General features: G+C 48.0%; 1 protein-coding gene and 1 long non-coding RNA gene across 9 annotated transcripts in view; one reads left to right on the forward strand and one right to left on the reverse strand.

Moving 5' to 3' along the window:
• Window positions 1-1,477: 1,477 nt before the first annotated feature.
• Window positions 1,478-27,367, reverse strand: part of TBX5 (T-box transcription factor 5) — a 126,002-nt gene continuing 100,112 nt past the window's right edge. For all 8 annotated transcript variants that reach the window (XM_083803446.1, XM_083803447.1, XM_083803443.1 and 5 more), the window contains 3 exons: window positions 21,198-21,289; window positions 10,499-10,725; window positions 1,478-2,535 (listed from right to left, as the gene is read on the reverse strand). In XM_083803446.1, coding sequence (XP_083659572.1) covers window positions 1,952-2,535; window positions 10,499-10,725; window positions 21,198-21,289 — 903 coding nt within the window. In that variant the 3' untranslated portion in view covers window positions 1,478-1,951. The remainder of the gene's footprint in view (window positions 2,536-10,498; window positions 10,726-21,197; window positions 21,290-27,367) is intronic.
• Window positions 3,278-5,894, forward strand: LOC310883335. The gene is made up of 3 exons (XR_014573474.1): window positions 3,278-3,560; window positions 4,076-4,157; window positions 4,490-5,894. It is a non-coding gene; the product is annotated as an uncharacterized lncRNA (long non-coding RNA).

Genomic DNA, 27,367 nt, shown 5'->3' on the forward strand with positions numbered 1-27,367 from the left:
CAAGACCAAGCTTTGAGCACCCTGGTCTAGTAGGATGCATCCCTACTGATGGCAGGGGGTTGGAAGTGGGTGGTTTATAAGGCCACTTCCAACACAAGCAACTCTATGATAAACCTTAGAGTTGGCAAGGGAAGGTGGTTTGTGTGGGAAGGACCTAGGTAGAGAAGAAACATGCAGCTCAGGATGCAGCAAGCTCAGCCCATCACTGCCTAAAAGCCTTCCCCACCAGGATGGTGTTTATTTCACCGTAAATAAATAAAAAAACAAACTTCCAGGCATCAAGCAGAAAGAAGAGAAAAAAAGGGGAAAAAAATGGTGGGCAGGTCCCTTGCACTTTGTAGCATGTGGTATTTATTAGATATAAATTGGCACACAAGAATAGGAAAGCATAGCTAGGTAGGGATTTTTTTCTGAGCTACATGGTTTGGGTATCTGTCTGCGGTCCCTCCCGCACACATACCGGCATTCCCACTCATTCACACCCACATTCTCCTCTGCTGACACACAGGTATACCTCTTCTGTTCATTAGAATTGCTTTTAATTAGAAATATATGTAAATTATATATAGAGTGTGGGCACAGCTTGGAGAAAAAAAAATGAAGAAAGCAAAGTTCAGTTTCAGTAAACCATGAGCCCCTCTGAATCAGCTGCTTTGCTGGCTTCGTGACACATTAGGACTTACTCAAACTCCCATGTATAAATAAATAGTACCAGTAAATTTTACACCTGAAGAGTCCTTGCAGTAGGCATTTTTACTTACAAGCATTCACTTTTTCCTTTCTTCTTGCTTCCCCCACTCCCAGCCTCCCATGATCATTTTCTGCTCCATTCAAACACATTTACTAAATGTCTCAGCATACCCAGACAGGTATCCCTTTCTCTTTATTTATTTTTATTTTTATTTGTAGAGGGGAAGAAAAAGAATGACCGACAAACTGAAAGTTGAGGATTGCAAGCAATTGCCACCATCATTCTTACTGATTTTCCTTTTGCTCCCTGCATCCTCTCCCTCTCTCCTCCCCTTTGCAGCTGGCTCACAGCCTCACTTTCCACGTGCCGGCAAAAAATTCAGCAGCAGACGAGCTGTGGAGGTTTTCAAGTTAGAAAGATACTCCACATTTCTGACAGAGATAGCTGATGGACGGAAAAGACCAGGAGGTGGGAAGGAATGAGGAAGGAGAGAAATGGGAGTGGGCCAGGGGTTGAGGTTCCTAGGCTGGTTCCCACAGAGATGCGTTTTGGGGGACATGTGGCAATTTTAAGGAAATAGCAGTGAGCGATTTCACTTGTGGTACAACACCTGGGTGAGGTAGGTACCTGATTTTTCTTATTTGTGGGTTCAGAATACCTCTTTTCTGTTGAAAAGCAACAACGATAACACTAACGAAAAACAATAAAAACACCACTCCAAGCTCCACCCTTGGTAAAAAGGGCCCGTGTCTTTTTTTCTTGAGAAAATTGAAAGAAAAAAATATATATATTATTATTTATTATATAACATTGTCAACATCAACACCACAAAAAAAAAAAAAGTAACATCCTAGTTGTTTTCATTCAAGCACTCTGGCCGTGTTGAGAAAGGCAGCAGGAGTCTCGTGTCCATTTGAGAACAAAAAGAGCAGGGGCTGGGGAGGGGCGATGGGGAGGGGGCTCGCTGTGGCAGCAACACAAGTCGGGTGGGGGGCATGGCGGGGGGCAGCCTGCCGATCTGTTGGTTTTTCACTTATGAACCAAAAGAAAAAAAGGGGGCAAGTCACGCCGAGGCCGATGACTGCTTCATCCGTGGTGTCAATCAGCATCCGTCCCTCTCGAGTGCTAACGGTGAACATTCACTTCAAGGAGTCTTGCAAAACGCTCTTGTTTGTATTACCAACGGGGTGTTTTTTTCCTTTTTTATTTCTTTTTCCTCCATTTGTTGCCGTGGCTGATGCTGTGGCCTCGGCTGCCTGGTTAACTGTTCTCGCTCCACTCTGGCACCATGCCCACGCCGTGCACCGAGTGGTACTGGTGGGGCGAGAGGGTTCGAGGCACACCGTGGGAATAGAGGAACTCTGCGGGCTGGAGGCTGCTGGGGGGGGACTGGATGCCCGTTTGGGGTCCACACTGCCGGACAATGGGTTGGTGAGAAACCGAGGTCTGGTGCTGGAACATGCTGTGGGTGTCTCCTATCTGGGGGGAGGTATGGTTGGCCACGCTGCCGAGCCGGGGCATCAGCGGCCCCGAGGTGAAGTGGGCAGAGAAATGCTGGTAGGGTAACCTGTCCATCGGCTGCATGGCAGACACTGTGCAACTGCTGTAGGAGGGCACGCTGGGCCACGTGTTACAGCTGATGTCTTCCAGGCTGGGCACGGGGTCCGTGGGGGGAGCGGAGCTGGCGTACATGCACGCTTGGCGCTGGGCTGATTCAGTCCTGTATGAAGTGTTCAGTCCCTGCTGCTGGGGGTAACTGGACCTGTAGAAGGGATCCTCTTCCGCCGGAGAAGTCTCCATGTAGGGCTTCTTGTAGGGATGCTCGGTGGTGGAACATTCCTCATCTGTTGGGAGAGAAAACTCCTGGTAGCCAACACCAACACCGTGCCCTGCAGCCCGGCAGGATTATCCTCCTCCTGCCAGGGGCACAGCCTGCACGCAGCAGGTCCGGAGACGTCCCCCGGCTGTGTCACAGCCCTTCCTTGGGATCGGTCTGAACGGGTCCCACTAAAGCTGACCGCTGTTTTTGTCCCTGGACTGGGGAAGGAGGGGGTTAGCTGGGAGCTCTGCGAGCAAAAGCAACGCTGTAAGATGCCAACGGGACCTTGAGACTTAGCTTTTTTGGTGATACCCCCCACTCAAGCCACCACATCACCAAATTTATCGTCTCCTTTTGCTGCCAGCACTTTGGCCGGAGCAGCACCTCCTGCCTGCAGACACAATACCCTAGCAGAGGTCCCCACACCCAGAGCCTCTGAACTGATGCTGTTAATTAAAAAGCTTTAACAATGATACATTATTTTTTTTGTGATAAGTGACAGAAAAATAGAGATCACAATAAAAATCCCACCGGGAGGGCACCAGCTACGGCAGAGTTGAGGCAATCAAGATTTGGAGTTTTACAGCCTTCAGCTGTGCCAAGGGGCACATAAATCCATGCAGAGCTACGTGCTGTGGCCAAGCAGAAAGAAAAAGAAAAGTGAATTTCCCGTCTCAAAACAACAAGGCGCAGCTTGCAGAGCCCTTTGTTTCCCACAACAAACCCGTGCCAACCGAGGGAAGGAGATAAACAATTTAGGTGAAATCTCTTGGGGGCAGCAAAATGAATAAATGAATGTGTGCTTATTTATTCATTTGCAGGGTCATCAAATGAAATCCAGCTCTGCTGGGATGGATGGCAAAGTGCCCGGGGACAAGCAGTTCACCAAGAGATTTTAAGGACAGCGAGGCAGGCGAAGGCGAGCTTGTTCTGACCCAGATTAACTTTGCTGCTGCTGCTTCAAGAGCAAGATTCCTGGTGCAGGCAGAAAAACATCCCACTTCGACTACAGCCTCTCGGGACAGAAAGCTCTGAACCCTTTCAGCAAGGGTAAAATGGGAAAGAATACTGCAAGAAATAGCCCTCTTCAAATTTCCTCAACTAGCATGATTTCTAGCATGATTTGAGCTGCCTTTTCTTTTTCTTTTCTTTTTTCTTTTTTCTTTTTTTTTACCCCCAAAATACAAAAGAAACAAACAGCTCCATAAAAAGGAGGACAAAAGCATCTGCCCCCACCAGAAGGCACTTGCACAAACTCCCGTGGTTTTGCTCTACGTCTCAGCTTCAGGAGGTGCAGACTGGCACTGTTTGTTTCTGGCAAACTTGCACGTACCCTTGTTGCTGTAAACAGCCATGTGTTTCTCCAAGCTGCACCCTCTCTGCTTGTAAAATAACCCATTACTCCCACTCAGGTGCCTACCAAGGGCAGCCACTACAGCTGGGCACCAGCAGGACAGGAGAACCAAACATTGCAATAGCATCTTTAACGCAGCTGAAATGGTGAGCAGAGCAAAAGCATATCACTGCCCTTACTGCTGATCAGGTTTGTTTTTATTTTTTTATAGGGAAAATGATGAAGTTCCCTGAAGGATGAAAGCTGGAAGCACTGCCTTCAGCTCCCTGCTGAGCACAGGTCTATCGCAGGAGGTACGTATGGCTGGAGTAGCTCTAGCTTTTACAGACAGCCTAAAAGTTTTGGATCCCTAACCCAACACTGAGTAATAAGAGCACTAGGGTGGAAAAACAATATCTTGTAAAATGAAGCATTGTTCTGCTAATAAAATTTTCAGCATTAAACCGCATTACTCTGCTGGCATTGGAAGTCACTGGCTTGGGGTTTGACTGTTTATTTTATTTTTTAATATATACAACACAAAACAGTCGAACCCTGTTTTTCCATTGTGCAAAAGTGTGCCTGACTTACAACCTGAGGTTGCTGATTTTTCCATTTAGCCCAGACATTTTTCTCCCTGCCACAGCACAGCCAGGCAGAGCCACAGAGCCACGGATCTGCTTCCAGAGCACACCGCAGGTGAAGAGAGAAAAATAAAAACAACCAGCACGTCGGTGGAAACCTTATGGGTGCCCCCTCTTCTTCCCTAAGCTCTACCAATTGCTCTGCTGGCCTTTCTAGACCCATTCTCTCTGATGTTGAGCGTGGAAAGGGCACTGTCACTCCAGGTCTTAAGGTGTTTAAGGGCAGCATGCACGTCTCCAAAGGGGATGCTAACAAAGGACCACAGCCTATCCTAACCCTAACACTTCTTGCCCACCCTCTGGCCCCTCCTCCTGGTGTTTTTCCCACCTGTGTAACCTCAAGTGCTCAAGAGAAGAGAATGGTCCATCCTGAAGATGGAATGATGCAGAGCAGAGATCCTCAGCTGATGGCTCTGCACCGGTACATGGTCTCTACTCTGACCTGCCATTACCCCACCACCCCTCACAGAGGAAATCAGAGCCAGCACCAAGCAGGTGAAGGTCATCCCCACAGATCTGGGGGCAGGCAGGAGACTTCTTCAAGTAAGAGCGTGGCAAAAAGTGGAACAAGCCAAAGAAAGCTCTCCTGCAATGCTGGAAGGAGGCATTCCCATTCCATTCTTATTTAGAGTCATCCCCACCTGCTCTGGAGCCTGGGCACTGTATCCCAAGGCTACGTCCTCTTCCCGAAGGTCCTCTCACCTCCTCAGCATCAACAGGACATAGCAGAGAAGTATCCACTTTGCCCTGGTTTCTTTCTTGATCCTGGCTCCTTAACAGCCTTCCATTGTCCTTCCCCTGGTAGCAAAGCCCCAGGGGGAGCTGTGCACCTTTGGGAGATGCTGGAGGTCCTGCAAGATGCTGCCCATCCTCACTGCTATTCTTGGAAGCCGAGAGGGGCAATCAGCTCCTGCGACTAGCCCCTCGATACTGCACAAACCTCAAAAAGCAAAGGGCTCTGCCAAGCAGGGGGAAGCTGCCAGCACCCGGGAGAAGCTGCTCCGAAGTGGGTCCAAGGAAAACGGAGCCTGCAGAACGGGGTGGAAACTGGCTCCCATGCAAGGAATTTGATGATCTATCAAATGAAGGAGCTTGAGCGAGAGCGTAAGCAGTTCCAAGGTTTCCGGTATTTACTACTTCCAGCTGGGTTGTAAATACCACACAAATGGCTTTTTAAATGGAATTTTCCCAATACCAAGATTAGGGCCATCCAGGATGAAATGCAAACATGCAAAATCTCTGGACTTCAGGGTGTCCAGGGCCCACCTCTTCCCTTGGTGTAAATCAGGGGAGCTCTTTTCCAATTCATGACAATCAGCTCCCTGGGATGGAAGACAATGCAGAACGGGACACGATTGTTTGAGCTTTTAACGCTCACCCACACTTCCAGGACATTACAGTAGGTTCATCCCAACTTTGTTAGGGAGACACAATGGATGATTGTCATTAACGCTGTTGTTTTGCCCAGTCTGGTTTCTCATATGAATCTAGCATGAGCATGAATAGCTAATCACAATGTGCAAAGCTGACAAGGGTTGTCAAAGAAGAAAAGAAAAAGATGGATTTAACCAAAATGTGCATCTTTAAAGGGCAAGCAGGACACATGTCCTAGGACATGAAACCTATGACAGGTTGTGGCTATGCTAGTTGTTCTAGCAGTCACAAGGTTTGCAATGGCTGTGATGCATTGCAGGGGAGCAGAGGGGCAGAAAAACCCAACACCAAAACCTGGAGCCACTTCCAGGGGCAGCAAATGGCTGCACTGCCTGCAAAGGCACAGAAAGCATCTCCTGATGAGACAGTGGGGTGTCTACATGAAGCTACTGAAACAACAGCCCCACCAGCAGGGCTGGACACACACCAACCCCCTGAATATCTCCCCACCATGCAGGCATGTTACTCCTCATCCTCAGTGCCCGAGCAGCCCCCTTGCTCCCGGCTGCATCTACCCAAGCTGCGGACACCTCTGGCCACAGTGTAGCTCAAGGCTTGGCAAACTCATTGCATCTCCTAAACTGTTGGCAGGACGAGCAGCGCATCCTCCAAGTAGACCTCCCAGACCTGACTCGTGTTCAGCCCTGGTCCTGGAGCTTCCTCAAGTGACAGAAAAGCTGGGCAGGAAGAAATCAGCTTGGTAAATGAAGAGGTCAGTCCTCCCTAACAGCGCCTGTTTTGGAGAAGGGGGAAAGGCATTGCTGCATCTCCACCAACCTCAGCAGAGCAGGAAGAGGATGAAAGATATATTCTTCCCCATGGGCAGGGTCACGTCCAAGCTAAGAGGCTGAAGGATACAGTCCTCACTGGCTGAAGCCGGTGGATTCTGCCACATCCCTCTTCTCCCTCAGAGTGCCAACATGACAACTTTTATAACCTCCCCGGGGAAAGGCTGTTCCAGTTGCCTCCTGTTCAGCATCGCAAGCATCCCAGAAATCTGCCAAGTGGTTGAGATTGTGTAAGGCCGGGAGGGAGCAGGGGTTTAAAGGGATGACTTTTCAGTTCACAGGAAGTCTGAGGGGAGAGGATAACACAAGGGAAAACAAGCCCCGATGCCCTAATTGGGATGTGGGGCTAAAATCAAAGACAGAAAGCCAGCTGCCTGCTGGAAAGTCCTTTTGGGCTCCTCCAAGCACAGCAGTGAGAGAGGGAGAAGTGGAGAACTAGAGAAAGAGTGAAGCTTTAACAGATCTTTGTTGCAGCCTAAAAATCCACATCAAGAGTTGAGGCCACTCCTTAGTAGGACAGAGTTTTGGAGTTTATACATCCACCCAAGTCCAGCCTGAGTGAAATGCCATAAGCGATCTCAGTGTAAAGCTAGGACACAAGGCAGGACAATTCCTGCCTCAAGGACTGCATTTAGCATGTCCAGAAAGTGCCTGGAGCAGCAGCCTCGTCATGCCATGCTGGGGTCATTCCCAATGCTGTGACCCCAGGTTCCCAGCCAGGCACCAGAAATTGCCAGAGCTGTGGCTCTGGGATGTGTCCTTCCTTCCTCGCCTAGAGGAGGATCAGCTCCCTGAGACAGAGGAGCCTTCGGAGATAACATCCCCTCACAGCCCTGCTGCTCTCCCCTAATGTAGCTCCGTATCAGATCCCCAGAGCGAATCCATCTTGACTTGACAGCTAAGAACAACACTGTCAAACACGGAACTAAATCTTGGTCCTCAGTCACCAAGAAAGTAGAAGTCAAACGAGGTTCTTTTTAGCTGCTCGAACACAGATCTATTCTTAACCAAGCCTAAACGAAGACTTGCCCTCCTGATTAAAAGGGCTCCAGAGAAACATCATGAGATGTCAAAGCTGGAAGGAGCAGTATTCGAGAGACTATCTTGGAAAACAGGGGTGGTGTTTGTTTCAGAAGATACAGACACCAGCTGGTCTCGAACCCAGGCGAACTGCCCTCTGCCCCTGCAAGCACTTACCCATAACCACAGCCTTGTGGAGGGGAAATAATCTGCTGGAGACAAATCCTAAACTGACTGAAGAGGAGCCAATGTTTGGGAAGTCGATGATCCAATGAAATCAATAAAATTCCCAGTCCAGAAAATAGACAGAGGTACGTTAGAACTCAACATGCTGCATTTTTTTCTGAGATCGTAAGGCTTGTTAAAAATTGTGCAGAAAGATTAAAGCAGGAAAGCGGGAGAGGTGTGAGGAAGAGCTTAATATTTCACTGGAAAAGGGGAGGCTGGAAGAGGAAGATAAAGAGAAATATTATAGGTAGGATTATTTTCCCTCATTTAGTAAAGACTCTTGCTCAGCACTAGAAGAAAGTGCCACGCACAGCCTGAGTCCGAGACGAAACCTTGGATCACGTTCTGATTTATCTGAACAGAATTGCTCATCTCTAGTTACTTTTTTTTTTTTTTAATTAATTTCACTTCGCAAAGAGCTGCTTGGCAGCTTACGTTGGCTCTCTGTTTCCCATTAACTTTGTGTTTCTTTCCTTTAAGCCCTGGTGGCTGTTTTCGATTTGCTTGGATGCGTGGGGAGGGGAAAAAGCACAGCGAGGAGAGCCGGGGCTCGGGCTCCTGAGACAGCAGCCTCGCGGAAGAAGCCGGTGGTATCGGACAGGACGCTGCTTCTCTTTGATTAAAGCATTTGGCGGCTTTGATAAAAGGCCCTTAACTGCTTGTGCCACTCAAGCCATCGGTGAGATAATGAGGGGCCATCAGCCCTACAGACAAGGACATGCTCCGCCGGTCTCCTGCACTTTGGCAAGGGCCACGCAGGCCAGAAAAGGGCCAGGGAGCTTATTACGGGGCAGATAGTCGTCTCTTTTGTGACAATAAGAGGAAGTGAGATAATTGGGGGATTGAGGGAAACCACCCATGGAGACACCACTTAGCGGGAATCCCAAAACTGGAAGGAAACCTCTGCTGAGTCCTTATCGCTTTACAACGCGGAGGCGAATGATGGATTGCCCCGCGGTGCGGGGACACGCAGCAGTCGGAGGTTGTCCAAAAGGGCTGCTGCCATTTGGGCAGCTCGTTTGGGTTAGTTTTTGTCAAGGGGAAGAGGAACCGTGAAAGCTCAGCTCCCAGGGCAAAGGAGCACTGAGGCAGGAGCTCAGGCTAAGGGACACCAAGGGTAAACGTGACCTCCTGCCCCATCACCACCACAGATGGGGTTTTGTGTCCCAGCATCTTGCATCCATAGCTCTGCACCAGTATGGGGGGAGCAAGGGTGACTCGGCTCACCTCTGACCTTAGGGGACACCCTGGGAGGCCACTGCTACTCCTTATTCCCCACCTGACAGCTAGCCCAAGCATAGCATCACCATTTCCCACCGCAGCTTTGACGCAGGTTTTATGAGCACAAGGATGCAGTACTCAGAAAATTACGCCTCCATTTTCCACCATTTGCTTTTTACACCAGGAAAATATTATAATTCCTCAACGTTTTGCATTTATACACGTACACACACACCCACAACTGATGCTACAACACCCAGAGGATTCCCCAAGGATGTGAGAGACCCCAATTTCCACTGCCCTGCTGCCCCATCTGCCAGCACTTCCCAGCATCCGCTACCTTCGCCCTGAGCCTGCTCTGCACGTCCCAGTGCCCCCAGGGTTATGCTGCTAAAAATAATGACATGTGTCTGATAGGACCATGCAGGGAAGCAGGAAGGGATCTGCTGTAGGAAGAGGCTACCGGGCTGGAGCAGTTCTTGGTGCATTTGCCATGGTGCACGCTGTCTCCTGTTGGCTTTTCCTGTGCTAAATAGTGGAGGAAAGGGAAAAGGGGCAGGCAGCAATGATCTCATGCCCACCCTATAGCACTCTACCCTGGATATTCCCTATTCTTCTGAGGGTCTGGGCTTGATCTGAGGATTTTGCTACCTCAGCCCTGCAGCTGGGCACTCCCATGGCTTTAGGAGAGGAAGGGAGAACCTGCCAAGTGCTTCTCCTGCCCAAGAACAATTACCCCCTCGCTACCCCGGGTCCTTCACGCCAGGACGAGCTCAGCAGTCAGCGTAAAGCACTCACAGTTGGATCCCTCAAGCTCTGTCAAAGCAGGTCAGTCACACCGGAGGGGAATGAACATGGATATCATGGTTTTCAATCCCATGCCCCGCTCATTAGACCGGGCATTTAAGTGGAAATGCTTTCTGCATATGGGCAAATATCTCCCAACCGTGAGACTCTCAGTCCAAAACTGTGCAAAATCCAAGCTGTCAAGGTATCTACACTCAGAGATTAACCCCGTCTGAGGGACTATGGAGCCAGATAAGCCAGCTTTATCTCCTGCCCCAGCTATCTAGCTGAATGTGGATTCAACGGGGGTGGAAGGTACGGCCACCCCTCCAAACAGCTCGCTCCCAGCCCAGCAGCAGGGAAGGGGATTTAGGCTCACACTGGTGAGATGAGTTCCCCAGCCCAGCTCGGCGGATTGCCTTCACCCCTTGTGCATCTTCAAGTCTAACAGCAAGGGGAACACCACAGAATAATGCTGATGGTCATGCTAGGAAGGGGGGGGAAGTTGCTAAGCGAGAGCATCTGGGCTCTGACCTTTTCTCTTGGTGCAGTGGTAGATCTGGCTGTGCTCCTGGGAGATCGGGTAGGGGTTGGCGGGCGGCAGCAGGTCCTGGGAGGTGCTCGACACCCCGTTCTCGCACTGGTACTGGGAGCCCAGGTTGGAGGAGGCGGAAAGGACCCTGGTCTCACCACTGAAGGGGCTGTGATTCGAGGACACTTTCTGTCTCACCGTGCTCCTGGGAACAACCGGGTACTCCTTACTGAAAGCAAACAAACAAAAAAAAATACAAAGCAGAAAAGTAATCAATTAATAAATAGATCAGTGAATTAATAAATGAAGGCAGTACATTAGTGTCATGGTGTTTGAAGAGTCTTTCAGGGAAATAGAGACGTCCCTCCCAGGAGACTGCAGCCCCGTCATGCTTTATCGCTGCAGCACTCTCCCCTTTCGCTTTCCGTTTTGTATCTTTCCCGTTACGTTCTTGCCTCTTCCACCACTGCTGCTGTTTGACACACACACATAAAATAGATACACGTACTCTTAGCAAAATACACAAGATCAATACATGAATATTATAATAGCATTTATAAATTACACACTATTTATATCGTGTATGGGAGCAAGCGTGTAAATAAAAACCTCATCTCTGCCAAGTTGCTTACAGGGAACCAAGCTGACTTGTGGAAGGATTAAATATTTAGATCTACTTTTCCCCCTTTTGGTTATCATCCCCATTCCTTTTCCCCAGGCTCCTCCAGCCGGATTCTCCTGAACAGGGGATCTCTGGGCCAGAGAACAAGCTCCCTTCCAGAGCACTCAGGGAGAAGAAATAAATAAGTCATCGAGACCTAATGCACGCCAGAGCCATGTGCATGAATGGAGACGAGCTGGAAGGACAAGCACTGATAGAAAGTCTGGTTTGTTCCCTTGTTTTGAAATTTGGTTTGGAGCAGGGATGCTTTGCCAGCCCTGGCTACAAACCCCTCTCCTACAAGACCCTGCAGTTCTGGAGACATTTCTCCAAGCACATCAGTTGCTGGACAAGGTTGTTCCTGCTTTGTAGGACTGAGAAGTGAACAGGGGGTCTCAGAGACCTCAGGGGAGGTACTAACCTCCCTCTGGTCTTCTTGCAAGACAGCCAGGCACTCATCGAACCCAAGGGCTGCTGAAATGCCTAAAGAGCAGGTTGCACAGCAGCACCCTATGAATTGCCACCAGGCTCAGAGTAGCCAGAACCAGAGCCCAGGTTACAACACAAGCTCTCCTCTTTGAAGCTGCAGCCTTTGGACCAAAGAGGCTTTGGGGTACCATATTCACCTGCCCAAGGCTGCTCTGCTGGAATGAGGACAGATCCTTAAATCCACCTTGAGCAGGCTCACTTGGCCACCTACATGTAGAGGAGAAGCCCCAATTCTCCTTCTAGGCCCCTTAGAGAGGACCTATCGCTGTAGAAACTCAGAATTTATTTACAAAATTTAACAATACCAATTATATAAACCTACTCACAGTAGGGAGCTTTCATCCAAACCACTGCTGCGGTGACTGCCAGAAATATTAGCAACCGAGCTGTTACGGAGGGGAAACTCACCCAGGAGCTCAAAACCAAATGAATGCGTCTCTCATTGTGCCACAAAAGCTTTCCAAACCCCGGGCACTGGTGGCTTGCCAAGCAGAGCCTACTCAAAATGGGGGGTCTCTTCCCCTGGAAGCCCAGCAGCTCCTCCCTGCAGGAGCAGGGCTTTCCACCCACTTGGGCTGGCTGACCAGAAAGCTTTTTTGTCCAGAAGTTCAGGCTGTGCACAATGAATTAAAGAGATGGACTGGGAGGAATCTGGGAGGAAGCAGAGACTTGTCCTTCTCATACACAAGCCAGCAATAGATGCCAGAGGACGCAGTGGGCTTCAGGAGACCTCTCCATCAGTGGACAGCCAGCACTAGTGTTTCCATCCCAAAAGCCCCTGCTGGAAGGTGCAGGAAGGTTGAGAACTATGGCCTTCAGACCTCCCAAGTGATCTCCAAATCTGCTAGGTGCTAGGAGGTCTCCCAGCCCTACCAGATCACGGTTTTCAGTTGTCTGCTCCAACCATGCTCCACTTTCAAGCAAGGATATTCATGGAGATGATACTCCAAAGCTGCATCCTCACCACATTTCTCTTACGAGGAGACAAGCTGCCAAAAGGTGACACACACCCCTCCCAAAAATGGCATAGCCTTGTTTATTTACTTTTTTTTTTTTTAAAAAAAAAAAAAAGTGTGTTGCCTACAAGCTGCCATGGAGGAGGAGGGGCACACACCATGGCCTGATGTCACACCTTGTTTTCTGTGGCTCTTTTGGAGGATGCCAAGGTAACTGCTGTCATAGTTTCTCACTGCTTCAGTGCTGGGAGAATTGGATGTCCCCTTTGGACAGAGCCATCCTCTCCCCTTTTGCAAGTGGGGTTAGATCTGCATGGGCATTTCTTACAGTAAACTCTCCTGGTAGCTCACAGGGACCTCCACCAACATCAGCCCCTCGCTCTGCAGAGACATCCGAACACTGAGAACAGCCCCCATCTGGACACTGCTCACCTAAATCAACGCTTTCTGACCCAATGGAGAGCTGGGGGAAGCAGGGGAAGAAATAAAATAACGCAGTTGTTTCTCACTGATGAAAAGCATTTCTTTTCTATAATAGAGCTGTATGCCTTAAACTGCAATGTTTTTACCCTGGAGTGCCAGCACAGGTGGTGTCAGGGTCCCACACTCCTGCTGCACACTGGGAGCCAAATTTTTCCCCGACTGCATTTCCCCAGGGAAACCACAGCCCCCCGTGGCTGTCAAAAAGAGCGTGGAGCAGCCAGACCCCCGCTGGAGCCAGCACAGGTTCGAAGCACCAAGTTTCCAAGCAGCAGCTCCCAGGAGGCACCGCTAGGACTTCTCTCAGACCAAAATATTTCCATTTCAGTCAAAACATGTTGGGTGCTATTTTTGCCAAAAAATGAACTATTTGAAAGGGAGAGGAAGGAAAGTATTTTCTAACTAAATATCAAAAGTATTTTCTTCCTTTTGCTTTGTTTTTCTGTGCACAAAGGCAGTTATCTCCACATTTCTACATTTTTCTTCCTTACAGGAGCTGTGCTCTAATAAAAAGATTGCTTTGGTACCTTATAACACAACAGTCATCTTGAAACATTTATACTGTTTCCTGAGCACACAATATGGAGCGTGCACAGCTACCATTTTATATTGTCCTTTGGTCTTTAAAAATGTATCAGAGTTTTTTTTCAGTGCCTAAAATTCACTATTCCCAAAATAGCTGGTTGAAATCCTGGGCCACAGTTTAATGGAATGAAAGGTTTTGTTCACTGCTGGCACAACATGATTGTTGTGTCCAGAACAGTTGCTGTCCAAAAAAAAAAAAAAATAATAATAATCGCAGAGAGGTTGGGAGGAGAGAAAAAAAAGCCTGATTTAACACTGGCAATATAGGCAGTTGTCCACACAGCACAGGACAGACTGCTGTTCCTGGGCCAGAACGCAAGTTATGGTTTCATATTTATGTGATAATGAATGATTTTTTTTTTTTCCTCTCATTGAAAATTACAAAATTGGAAGAAAAGGAAAAGTTGGTTGGGAAAGGATTTACAAGGAAGGAAGCTGTTTCTGGTCTATTTAAAGTCTGTGAGAGGTTAATGATGAATATATGGATACCGTAGATCGCGTACTATGATAGCAGAGGGGCGCTGGGAGGAAGGGAGAGTTGTACTGGGCAAGGTGGAAATCTGTCCCGTTTTCACATCTCGTGACGTCTTCCCCAGCCAAATGACGCCTTCACCAGGACAGACTCGGGAGCTGGATGAGGTCACTTATGCCACACATTCACATCTAGCAAAGGATTCAGTGGAGGAAGTTCAAGGAGGTTTTGTAATCTCACAGCTGGAAACCTCAGTGTCCTCTGCAAACCAATAAAAACTGTGAAAAAATGAGAAGTCTTCAGAGAGCGGCATCCAGCCCATTTTCTTGCTTATCACTATGTTGTAAGAGACTAATAATTTTCAACATATTTTCATGTGCAGACTTGAAGTTTCCTAATGTACTAGCCAGTGCATAGTAAATGCAGCTGGCAGACAAAAGAAAAAAGTTTAAAAGCTCTTCAAAAATCCACAGTTTATAACTGGGAAGCTTCCATGTTGCAACACCCAGTCCCTGGTGGCCCTAAGCAAATGGTTTCAGAAGGTGCTTCTGATTTTTCCCTAACAAAGCAAATATACCAAGGCTCTCCAGAGCTGTTGCAGCTCATGGTAACAAGACTTCAAAAGAACTATTAAATATCAGCCCTCAAGGACTATGCCAATACCTCCATGAGGGGCATGAAATGGAAGGGGATTTCCCCATGGTTGTGCTGCCCTGTTCTCACAGCATCCTTTGCAGACCCTAATCCGGGTGCTTGTCTAGATCTTATTCATGATGACAGTTGCTAATCTAAAGGCTGGTTTACGGTGTATCAAAAACCAAAACCAGCCATTCCCCTCCACTCTTTCCAAAGTGTCATGAGATTTTTAACTCCTACGGGTGCTTGCTATGGAAGGACAAACGCCTGCTGTCCTACCAGCCCTGCACTCTCCATCCGCTCAGCACCCACGGCTGCACATCCGTGGAATCACACCCTTACTCCAGATGTTCAAACATGACTCAAAGGCATTTGATTTTGTATTTCCCAGGCCACCAATTTTTGTCCTTCCTGCTGAGACTTAAGAGTGGGAAAGAAATGGAAGTCAGCCACAAAAGATATAGAGAGGAAGAGAAAAAAAACGTGACTGGAATAAATATAACACCTCCCAGGAAAAAAATAAACCAGCAAACAATTGTCAGTTGTCACTGTGCATTCATTTCAGCTTATTTCCAACATCTTGTAATAAAATCGAACCATTCTCGGGAGACTGTCTGGAGAGCTTGAGGTGGATAATCTACAGTGCGAGAGGACCTGGTGAGAAAGGGACTCCTGAGTACTTCCTTCACTCTTACCTCAAATCAAATATGAGCTCTCTGTGCATGGGGACCGCAGGCCAGCCCCACAAAAAAATAATGCCCTAGGCTGGGTGTCTAGGAAAACAATGCAAAACATCCACAGAGAAACATGGAAGGTTGTGCACAGCACGCTCCAGCAACATATCAAATGTCCTGAGCTGAACACATGGAGAGGGTTCAACTGATCTGGGTGCACATTACGAACCAGTGTTCCCATTTCTCGAATGAGCAGCGCAGCCCAAAGAAAGCACTGCAAGGAACCCAAAGAGAAAATGCTACAGACCTAGGGCTACCATAGTAAGGCAAGTGAAAAGCTAGGGTCCCGCAGACAAATTCTGCTGACCACGTAAGAAGAACATGAGAGTAGATGGAGGGTGGCTGTTGGCCAGAGATGAAACCAACAAGCATTGATGCTGGGCTGAGCTGCTGCAGATTGGGTCCTGCTGGACAGAGACAGCAATGGAGGATATTGCAGCTACCCTGCATTTCTTGAGCTGACTCTCTCACTTTAAAAGAGTTGTGGATACCCTCCAGTGAAATCCATAGAGCCTTATTTTGGATTTCATCTGATTTACATCAGATTCTACAGAATGGTGTTCAAGTCTACAGTTTCCACTGGGGCTTTGACCAGGAAACTTTCCTCAGGGCCATTTGCCGGGGGAAAACCTCATCTCTCCAACAGATGTTACAACTCTAAGTCTCACACTGAAAACATTTCAGACAGCATTTGACTCTTGGGAGATTTCAGTGACAAAACATGGGAAATGAAAGTGGATGTAAAGATGCAATGAGAAGATGCGATGAGAGCAGGGTCATTTTGCAGTGGACTGAAACCCACTTGCATTAGGCAGAACAGGACCCGTCAGTCCAACATGATAGCAGCATGACAGGGTAGATGACACTTTTAGAGCCCAGCAACTCATCGATTTATTCTACTGGCAGCCAAAAATGCACCAGCTCCTCTGCTGTGCCAGTTCTGAATCACGGTACTGATTTTATATCCTTTGGGTCTGGCCCAGTTTCTGTTCTCAGTTACACCGGGAAATACTTGGAATAATTCCCTTGGAGCCAGGAAGATTACTGTGGATTGGTGCCAAAGGAAGCAAGCTACAGCTCGTGATCTTTGACGGAGAAAACACATACATAGCGTTGAACTATACTGCCACTTTCCTTCACTTAGCACATCGCTCTGGATCTGGCTCACTTTGGAAAGGCCCGGGATAGCCATCCAGGGAGCCAAGAGCCACCCTTTCATGTAATCGTCTTTCTACTCAAAAGCTTTCCCAATGAGGAGCTTCAATGACTAATTGCAGTAATTTGAACGAACAGTAACTAGGGCCTGAGACTTCCAGAAGCTCTTCAGCACCCATAATAACCGCTCAAGACAATGGGAGTTGCAAATGAACAGCAAAATTAGTTAAAGGGTTTAACAGAATTGCTCTTTCACATTGCTCTAGCCCCAGATGCACAAACATTTCTCCCCTGCTGTCTTTTGGCAGTTACAGATTAAAAATACATATATATATAACTTGCATGCAACCCCACCTGAATCACTCAATAGCTAATAGCTATGCTTTATTAATACAGCTCCATTGACTCTCATGCACGGGGAATTTTTTGGGCAAAGTTCTACACTGGCATCTGCAATGCAGGTCTCATCTTCCCTCTGCAAACTTCACCCTCTGTGAATTTCTGCTGCCCGTTTTGCTCTTATATTTCCAGCATCACAACTACAAAAATTTTACCTCATTTATGCCTTTCACTTGCAGCATGACCACAGGATACAGATGCAGTATAACTCACATCCCTCTCCATTCTCCTCTAACATGTCTTCCTTATTTTTTCCCCTTTTCTTTTTTTAAGAAAAAAAAAATCAAGAAAGCAACAAACTTGATCTGGAAACTTAAAAAGCATGCTGTCCCAGAGCACTCATCCTATCAATGAAACTGCTGAAGGGGTCCCACATGCCTCAGGAAAGAGAGGGGAGGCGGGGGGAAGTGAACATGTACCAGAAGGCTGCCTTCACTGGAATTTGGGTCTCTCTGGAGCTCATGGCTCTTCATTCTGAATGAAATCATCTGCTGCTGAAAGGCTTAATAATGCTCCTCAGTGAAGTCTTCTACCTGGACAGACTTATTAACTTCTCTTCTGGGAAACCAGAGGGGAAAAAACAACGTGGAGGCCTTGCAAAGGAGATCACGGAGACGGCTGTGCTCGCACACACATCCACTAACACACAGCTCTTCCTTGGCCACAGTATGCAAAGATATGCAGAGAGAGAGGGGAGAGTCCTCAGCAAGGTGCCTGAGACCTCTCTCCTGGTGTCAAAATTCACCTTTCTTCCCTGCGTTGTCCTCCTTCCCTGCAGCTTCTGCCACTTGCCAAGGCTGGGTGCTAAACAGCTGAATCGCCCTCACCTAGGGCTGCTTCTGCTACGCTCACTGCACGAGCTGGGATGCGCAGAGGTAAATGGTGCTGGGCTCTGCAAGCTGGTGTCCTGTCGTGCCTTCTCCTCTGACAGCCCAAGGTGCAATGCAATCACCAGTACTGGCTGGGTACAACTCTTCTGCTCAGGATGGGGTCCCTCTCCTGGAATTTCAGCTATCTAAACACCAGGTGTCTGCTCTAAGGAAATCATTCAAGACTCTGCAGGCATACAGAAGGTTCCTCAGCCCACCCTGCACCCATCTGATAAGCTGATTTCTCACAGCAAAGCAGTCCTGCTCTCTGAAAGCACCCTTTGCACAGAGGGAGCCCAGAAACCCAGCCCAGCCTGGGGACATTGCTCCTAGGTGGCACCTTCAGTCAGTGCACACCTGATCCCACCAGGTCCATGTCCCAAGCAGCACATTAGGACCTGAAGGATTAGTGCTAGGAGCATGTCTTCACGGGGCACATGCCTCCTAAGCTGCTTTGAGGTGTGCAAGTGCTGAGGAGGGGATGTGCCTTGACCACAGCCTTTAGTTAAATGGGTTTTCCCCAAAACCAGGATGCTGTAAGCCAGCCTGCACACCCTGCAGGGCAGCACTGCCTCCCAGACTTCTCTGCTGGGGTTGGCTTCTTCTGGGTCTGCTATCAGCTTGGAAATGTCCCTCTGTGACTGTCCTACACAGGGACTTAAGGCACAGTTAAGATTCAAGTAAAGAAAACAAAGGTGCTTTCCCCAGCATGAAAAATTCATTCCCTCCGTGGCTGTACCCCCTAATGAGATCAGTGACCTGATGAATGTCAGGTCACTGGTTTCCAGCACTAAAGGCTGTGCACTGTTTTGTAAAAGCATGCTTTTTCCAGCTACCTTTTTTCTATAATGAAGGAACTGCTCTAAAAGTGTGTCCCACCATGTTCTCCAAGGACGTATACAGCCATCACTACCCCAAAGCCAATGGAGCAGGATCTACCAGCCAGGGAGCGGGTTCATGGAGAAAACTTCACTACCTATGTGCACACACATATATTAAAGTGTATTTAATCATGTTTTAATATATATATATTTCTATATTAAACATAAAGGCCCAAAGGTAGGTCATACTTTTCCAATATACAAAATGCTGAACGTTTCTTCCTTATATATATTTTTGTTTTAATATATTAATAGATTTTGTATTAATTCTGATATATAAAAATCCATGAAGGTGAGCTTATATTTGTCTACGCTTTCAGCCTTGAATGGGTCTTTATTTTAACACAATAACTTACCCTGCTCTCCCTTAAAAAAAAATAAATAAATCTTTGTAAAGGTACAGAGTTATTTCCCTGCTATGTGCACAGAGGATAAGTTATTAAGGAAGTGAGCATCAAAAATTACCCTGCAATGTCAACGCTGGGGATTTTAACCCTTTCAACTGCATCAGGTCTAAGCACATGCATTTATATATTCCAAGTGCTTCTGTTCACTGTATCATTGACTCTGACCGCAGGCCCCGCACAAAAATGCCAAGCAATTTTTAGCACAAGCTCTGCATGGCTGGGTGCCATGCTCTTCAGATGGCATGAAGCCCTTCTAATAGTCCTCGCTGTTCTGCCTCCTCCCTCCAAAAACCCCACGATGAATGTAAACCTTCAACTCTTTCCATCGACCATAATGAAGGGGTAGTTTAGCAGCAAAAATGTGCTGGGAACATCGTTACTCGAGTTCCAGCAGAGGTCAGGGGGCTGGCACCGGGGGGTGGGTGGGTGAAGCTATTTCAAGTGGCAGTGCACAGGAAAATAAAGAAATAAATATTGACTTGCAATGCCAGCATCTGTGCAGTCATTGGAAACGGCAGGCAAGCAGGGAACACCAGGAACATTCAGAAGACCACAGAGATGATTTAGATTAAGAAGAGTGTTATTTATATATATGTGTATATATATATTTGCTTGTTTATTGGCTTTTTTGGATCTGAGCCTTAAAACATTTGTAAGTAGGCATATATTTGCCCATTTGGTTGGACCAGATGATCTTGAAGGTCTTTTCCAACCTTAATGATTCGATGATTTGAGTGAGGATGGGGGTATAAGCATTTGCAGGATAACAGGCATTATTTGTTGCCCACCAGCAGGATTTGTGAGGCTCTGAGATCCACAATCAGGTCACTAAATACAGCAAAGGGAAGAAATTTCTGCATCTGTACTGATATCAGCACTCCAGGCAGCAGCGACCACCTGCAGCCTGGAGAGATCTGCTCCAGCTTCCTGGGCTGGCCACGGAGGGACACATGCCAGCACAAGGTGACAGCGCACGTCCCTGCAGCCTCACACCGAGAGCCAGCTCTGCTGGTCCCGGAGAATAAGGGATCTGAGTCACTCCTGCCCTCATGGATGGAAAATGCTATATTGAGCCTCTACATCTGTCTTAGGTATAATCATGGGTATGGCAACGTTCCTGCAAAACATTTGCACCAGGAAGTAACTTGACACATGGACGGAGTTCCAAGTTCAGTGAAAGACGTGAAGTTAATTACCAGCAGGGCCTGACATTTAGAAAAGGACTTGAAACAGGATTTTTAAACAGGCTTTAGGTATAGGTTTCAGCTTAAGTACTTACATCCAAAACTGAGATCCAAAAAAGACCTCTTTAGTCACCTGGCCCTGGAGATCCAACATTTTCTAACACCTTCCTTTTTCAACCTGAAACCACTGTGTCTATGCTCCTGCTCCGCACATCCAGAACCAACCAGGCAAAGTTTCCCCTCCTGCCAAAGATCCTCTGAAAGCCAGCAACCAGCACAATGCACCGAGGTCTCCAGAGGCATCAGGAGAACCCTTAGCAAACCTGCTCTTGGAGGTTTGACTTCAAAGCACTGCCACCTGGGAAAAAACATCCACCAGCTCCCCTGCAAAAGCCTGATGAGCAGAGCTTCTCAGAGCTAGTCCAAGCCTCCTGCTGCTTTAGACAAGTTTAAACCCATGTACAGCAGCAGACAGAGAGGCTAAAGGTTGTTCCAGATGGAGACAAGTGACAAAGAAATACGAGGTCCCTGTGGCCAAAAGGACAACCAACATAAGATCATGTTTCTGTAACTCCATGGTTAAGACATTAACCTCGGAGCGGGAAGTCCTGGATTTTGGCCTCGCATCCTGCTGCTATTTCACCAGCGTGTCCTAAAATGCACAAGCAGGTGCCAGAGAAGGACCTGCTGCTAAGTTCTTGCTTAGCTCAAGCCACAAGTGACACGCAAAGCGAAGCCTGGACAGTTAGTTGTCCCAGACCCGAGGGGTCCCCGCGATGAATGCGCGCATTACCTCTGCATCCTGGACATCCTGTGGAGCTCCATGTCGTCGCTGCCACGGAAACCTTTGGCAAAGGGGTTGTTCTCAATCTTTAACTGGGTGATCTGAAAGGGAGGAAATGCAACGGGTTCATCTCAAGTCCAAGGCAAGGCCCGAGAGAGTGGGGATATTGTTTATTAAACCCAAGCCAGTAGGGATGGGGGAGAAAACAGCTTTCAGGAACTCAAGTCATCCTTCAGCTCAGGCACTGACCACTCCAGATGGGTTTTCCTCTAGATCTGTCTGCTGGAAAAATATCACCTGTCAACAACCTCTCACTTCTTTCAGGCTTGGCCCATACCTAACATATGGGGCTGCACAGACAAATATTTCTCGCTGGAGGAAAGCTGGAAAATTGCTTACTTTTTGCTGCTGAGATAGAAAGGGCTGTGCTGACCAGAAGACCAGCAATGAGGGCGGCACTGCCCAAACCTCACAAACACCAAAAAGTATTGGCTCATCAATGCACAACCCAAGCCTCGTATCTTAGACCTTGGAGCCTCCCTCAGGCTGCCAGGCTCACCCTTGCCGTATTTCAGAGCAGTTACCTGGATTGCAGGTGCTCTGCAGCTGATTTTCTTCCCCACCCAGCCCCCACACCTGGAGGCACTGCAGGGACTAACCACCTGAGGCACTTGGAGGGCAACTCCACTTCTGACCATCTGCCTTGGGGGAATATTTCTCTCCCAATTTAGAAGGATTTAAGGGGGACTACTTTGCTACCTTCAGTGTCTAAAGATTGCTAGCTTGAATCCTCCTCAAGCACCCAACTTTGGTCCTCTTGCAATAATAAACATTTAAAGCAGCTGCTAAGGAGAAGGTACCCTTACCCAGGGTAAGGTACCTTACCCATGAGGCTGGACCAGGTGTGACCTAGCTGCACTGCCCCAAGTGCCAGCCTCATGCCAGCTGCTGCCCCAGGGCTGGCATGGCAAAGCAAGGGCAGCTCAAGCTCTGGCTCATCCAGCAGAAACACAGCCATAAATTCGCAGGTATAGGAAACAAATTTGTCCACAACACACAGCTGGGGGCAGAAATCAGGGACCCCAGCCTTAGGATGAGAGGAGAGGAGCGGTCTCTGTGCAAAATCCCATACAGCTTACTTTTAATATTTAGGCAGCAGTTCCCCTTCTTCCCTTTCTCCATCACAGCCCGGCAGTCCGAGCCCTCAGCAAGTGCTCGGGAGGGGACACAGCCCCATGTTTGCCCCCGGAGGGACTTCACGCTCTCACCGCCTCTGCTGGGATCACGGTCCTGCCGTCCCACTGACGGCGGTGCCAACGGGAAGGAAAGAGCCTGAGGTGGATGGCTGGAGAACAGACAGAGGCTCGTGTTCACCAGCCGGACCCATCCCTTCACCAAAATTCAAAGAGAAAAGTCTGGCTCGCCTCGTGTCAACAGCAGACCTTGCCAGGTGTCTGCACAACCAGATTATTTTGCTGTTTTCTCATCTTTTAGCATATTTTTTTCCGAAGGCCGTTCGTTTACTTGCCCTTTTTGCCTAATTCAGCCCCAAATCTCACACACGGCCCCCGTCACCCACACGTGCTTGTCCCCATGGGTGTTCCCATTAAATCAGAATCTGAGTACACAAACAGACATTGTTTTTTTTTGGTCACATATTCCAGATTTCAAAGAGAAGGGTGAACAAACAATATTTTCGGACCAATACGCCATTTGAGATGTTTTCTAGCAGTAAAACCGGGACAAATTTTATAATTAAAAGCCCTGAATAATTAGACAACCAGCTTTGTATTTTGCAAAGAAACTGCCTATCATTTTTCAATGTCAAGGTGGTGGCTCTTTTATAATGAATAATACGTATTATTCAAACGTTGAATGCTTGTGCTATTTAATCTGCATTCTGAAGCGCACAAAATGTACAAGTTGTCCTCACTTGCTGATCCCAATGGCAATATTTGCTTGCATAAGTGAAGTCCTTCACGGAGTGAGGATTTACAGTATTGGCACGGGCACACCGCTGTACAAAGGGCCAGATTCATCCCAACCCGACCGTAGGCATTTTAACCAAGGCGCCTGCACTAGTCTCCCGGCATTCCTGCTGGAAGGGATGGAGGAAGATGGACACTGCCAGAGGGCACGCGGGCCCTGGGGTGGGCAGCATCGCTTTCGCGGGTCCCAAACTCTCCGCTAACTGAAGGAGGAGACATCAACATGTTGGCCCTTTATGTAAGCACCTTGGTTAAATAGCCTGTTTGATGAATCAAGCCTTTAGTCACCCACAAACGTCAGACAAAATATTGTAAGTGACCTTGATCTTGTGAACATGTTTCTTTAGGAGAAGTCCCCTAACTCTCATTGGGAGCACTCTTAGAAACAATGGGATTAACATGTGTTGGTAGCAGAAAGCCCCAAGTGAAGCACAGCAAACTTTAAACAGCCTAAAATTCAGGATCTGCTACCTTGAAGGTATCAGAAACCATGGTTCTAAGAAGGCTTTAAGTTAGGCCTGCGCTCTTCAGTGTGCTTCAGATGGATTTCAGCGGGAGCTTTCAGAGCAGCTTCTCTAGGTGATAACCCGGGGTACCAACCCTAGCACCAAGTCCAAGCCAGTTATAAAAAAAGTGCACGCAACAAACAGAAATTAACGAGCAACCTGGTGAATCTCTGCTTTAGAAAACAGCCCTGCAGAAGGTATTTTGTTTGGCTTCTTTTTGTCTGACTTACAAACTATTCGAGAGGTGGAAAAGCAAACGAATGGGTGGAAATTACCTTCTGGATCAACTTTGCCACAGCAAAACTCTGTTTAATTGACTGTAACTCACAGGGGATGGGGACAAAAAGCTGTCAGAAAGTCAAATGACAATTACATCATTAAAAATAAAAAAAATACCACGTCCTGCAAGGTCATTAAGACAGAACACCTGGGGGTAAATTATATAGCATAGATTCAATAAAACTGTAGGGCTTTGTTTATTAATTTGTTACTGCAAGAAAGTGATGGCAAAGTTAGCTTCTGACCACTGACTGCTAACGCTGCTGCAGATCCTCCTGAAAAGAGAGCTTTCCCCAGCGAAGCCTTCCTGATTTACACTTCTCAGTGCTTGTCTGACCCATGGGTTCATCTTCACTTTAACAGGAAGCGACAGTTCCCAATGAAATCTCAGTGCCGCTCCTCCACGCGCCTTTCTCTGGGCTAACTGACCACAAAACACGTCTGCTGAGACGTTTCCAACGGCATCTTTCGCTCCAGCATGATAAAATTTAGCCTTGCTTCTAGTTAGATGGAAGAAACATGCTTTCTTTACTTTTTTTTCTTTGCACATCCAAGTATTTATACAAGTACATGTCTCTACAGACTCATAAATATTGCTATGGCCATGGTTAAAACTATCAATTAATACTGATAAGTTTTTTTCAATTGCTTATAACTCTGCAAAACTTTGTTAGGACTGAAATGTTCCACACCAGGTGTCTTCTCTGGGCTCCTTTTTATGGACTTATTTTCCTATCAGCCAAACCTGATCCTTGCTTTCTGAGCACTGCAGCCAAGGGAAAACATACAGCTCTGCCCCCCGGGGCTCTCCTGGAGGCTATCCCGAAGCTATCCTAAAAGCTGGGCATTTTGGAAAACTACCTGCAGGTGACCATGGCCCTGCAGCCACTGTGCTCGGAGCAACTGGGAGGCCAGGCCTCCAGCTTGAAAGCACAGAGGCTTTTTCTTCTGCGCTCTCACATACCCCAGGTGGAAACCAAGTCAGCGTGGAGGAGAAGGAAGCCAAGCCAGGGCAGTGGGAAGGAAAAGAACTGGATGAAGACAAGGTGGCTGCTGAGCCTACGGACATCTGGCTGGGCCACGTGGAGGAGCTGGATGGGGAACGGGGGCTCAGAGCCCAAGGGAAAGGCCAGGGGAAGGGGGAGGCTGCTGGCAGGGGGGAGGATGCCGAACCCAGAAGCCAGTGAAGGAAATGGGAGGGACTGGGAGCCAGTGGCTGGTCGGAGTTACTGGTGTGAGACAGAAGGGCCTATTGAGAAGACTGTTGGCTGAACTGGGAGGGCGAGCAGAGACAGACCCTGCACAGTGCCTGGTGGGGAGGAGGTGGGGAAGGGCCAGAGTGGAGAGAGGCAAGGTGCCTGTGTTCAGCCTGGGGAGGGGGCCTAGATTCAGGGACCCAAAGGGGCCAGGAGTGGGCTCAACACCCTGTCCTGGAGCTGCTGGACAGACAGGGACAAGACTGGGACCAAGAGGCAAAGCAGCAGCTCAGAGAGGGGCTGTGAAAGCAACAAGGTCTCCTGATGGAAGCATTTTCCCACCAAACCTTTGAGAACAGGGATGCAAAGAGCCCCCACGGGGCTCAGTGAGAGGGGAAGAGCTCAGGTCACCAGGAAGGTCCCCAAGCCACCAAGAGCTACCCAAAATGCTGGTGACAAAGAGGAGACGTGCTCATCACCCCGCGGGATGCCAGCCAGGCCCCCATGTTCATGGCCTCTGACGGACCAAAGCGATGGATGCAGCCACCTGCGACCAAAGCCAAGGAGAAGTCATCTCCCAAAGCAACAAATCCTGAGCCCAAAGACCTGCCTGTGCCCTGCAGCACCTACATCTACAATGTCCTGTCAACAGAGCAACAAAGGGCCACGCGCTTGGAGCAGAAAGGCTAAAAGTCATCATTGCCCACCAGCTACCTGGGAATGCACCTGACCTGTCTTCAGGCTCTAAGCATCACTATGGTGTCCACAGCATCCCAGCTAGGGCTGATGTTTCCTGAAAAGAATTTGGGCTACCAAGAATGTTAAATAACTTAGGGGGTAAAAAAAAAAAAAAAAAAAAATCAGCATAAAACCGGATATCCTAAGGGGGGAAAAACAATATAAAGCCCAAGTCCAGCTAACAGGGAAAAGTAGGTTGTAAAAATTAATGAGAATAATTGTTGTGAATTCTTGCTTTTGAAAGAAACCTCAAGAGGGCAGAACCTTAATTATTTCTGTCTATTAGGGTTCATTTCCTGGTCCTAAGTAGAGAGCTAGTACCTAATAAATATGAGCTAGTAACACAATGATTTAAGCTACAGCGAAACGGTACTTAACTGGGGGGGGAAGTTAATATTTGGGAATCAACCTGATTGCAAGCACCCATTGTGTAAATGGCAAGGAAATGAAATGCGCATGTGACCTATTTTAACACCTCCATATTTCTGGGGTCTTTTCTCAGGGCTGCAGAGAGGGGGGAGGTGGCCGACCGAGCTGCTGACAAGCACACTGAAAACTTTACAAAAACTTTCTTCGTAGCTTAACCCTCCGTTTGGGGAGCAGGGCTGGGGTAGGGGAGAGCCCAGTGGGCTTAAATGTCTTTGCAGGCTGCCTAAAATATCAGGGGAAATAAGTACAAGCCCTGTATGGGGATTGCAGCTGTGCTATTGAAATAAATTGACTGATCTGAAATCGGGCAGGTATTTCTATAAGCTGTGTAAGCATAGACTCAAACACACTTATGGGCAAGTCATACAATTAATACTGTGATATAATTCACATATAACATAGCTCTTGAAACCTAAAACATGGGTATGTATAGATTATTGTGTATATATGCGAGTAAAACATGTCAGTGAATAAAAGCTGCGTGTATAAAATGCTTCAGCGTATAAAAACTGTGTGGATAAGAGGATGTGTGTGAAGAGTGTTCTCCAGGTGATGGGTAGAAGTGGGAGCTGTAAATGGGAATAAATAGGTAGTGCACAGACAACGAGATGTGGGGATGGATGGACGGACAGACCCTCCCTGGGGAGCTCTGTACAGACAGACAGCCTGCGACCACTGATGGCAATGGGAAGCAGTCCCCACTGCAACCTGAAAATGTGCTTTGCACAAAAAAATCCCATCTCAGCTGTGAAAGCCATGCTGGGGTTTCTGCCTGTGGACAACCCCCCACGGCCATCACCCCTCCTGTGCCACTGTGCCGACAACAGCATCAGCTGCGCACCGGTGCTGAGCTTCACCCACACTGGGGCAAGCTGCAGATTTTATTCCCTTCCCTGGAGGGAGATGCCATTTAGGGTAGATCATTCCCTGGTTTATTTTTATGGCCGTATCTTTCTCAATTGGGGCTTTATCTTGGGGCTACGGCCTCGCTTTTACTCGCTCCCCCAAGCAATTCGGTGCTGCAAGAGGAGGAATGCACATGT

The sequence above is a fragment of the Anser anser genome (assembly GCF_964211835.1).
Source record: "Anser anser genome assembly, chromosome: 18".
Taxonomy (NCBI): Eukaryota; Metazoa; Chordata; class Aves; order Anseriformes; family Anatidae; genus Anser; species Anser anser.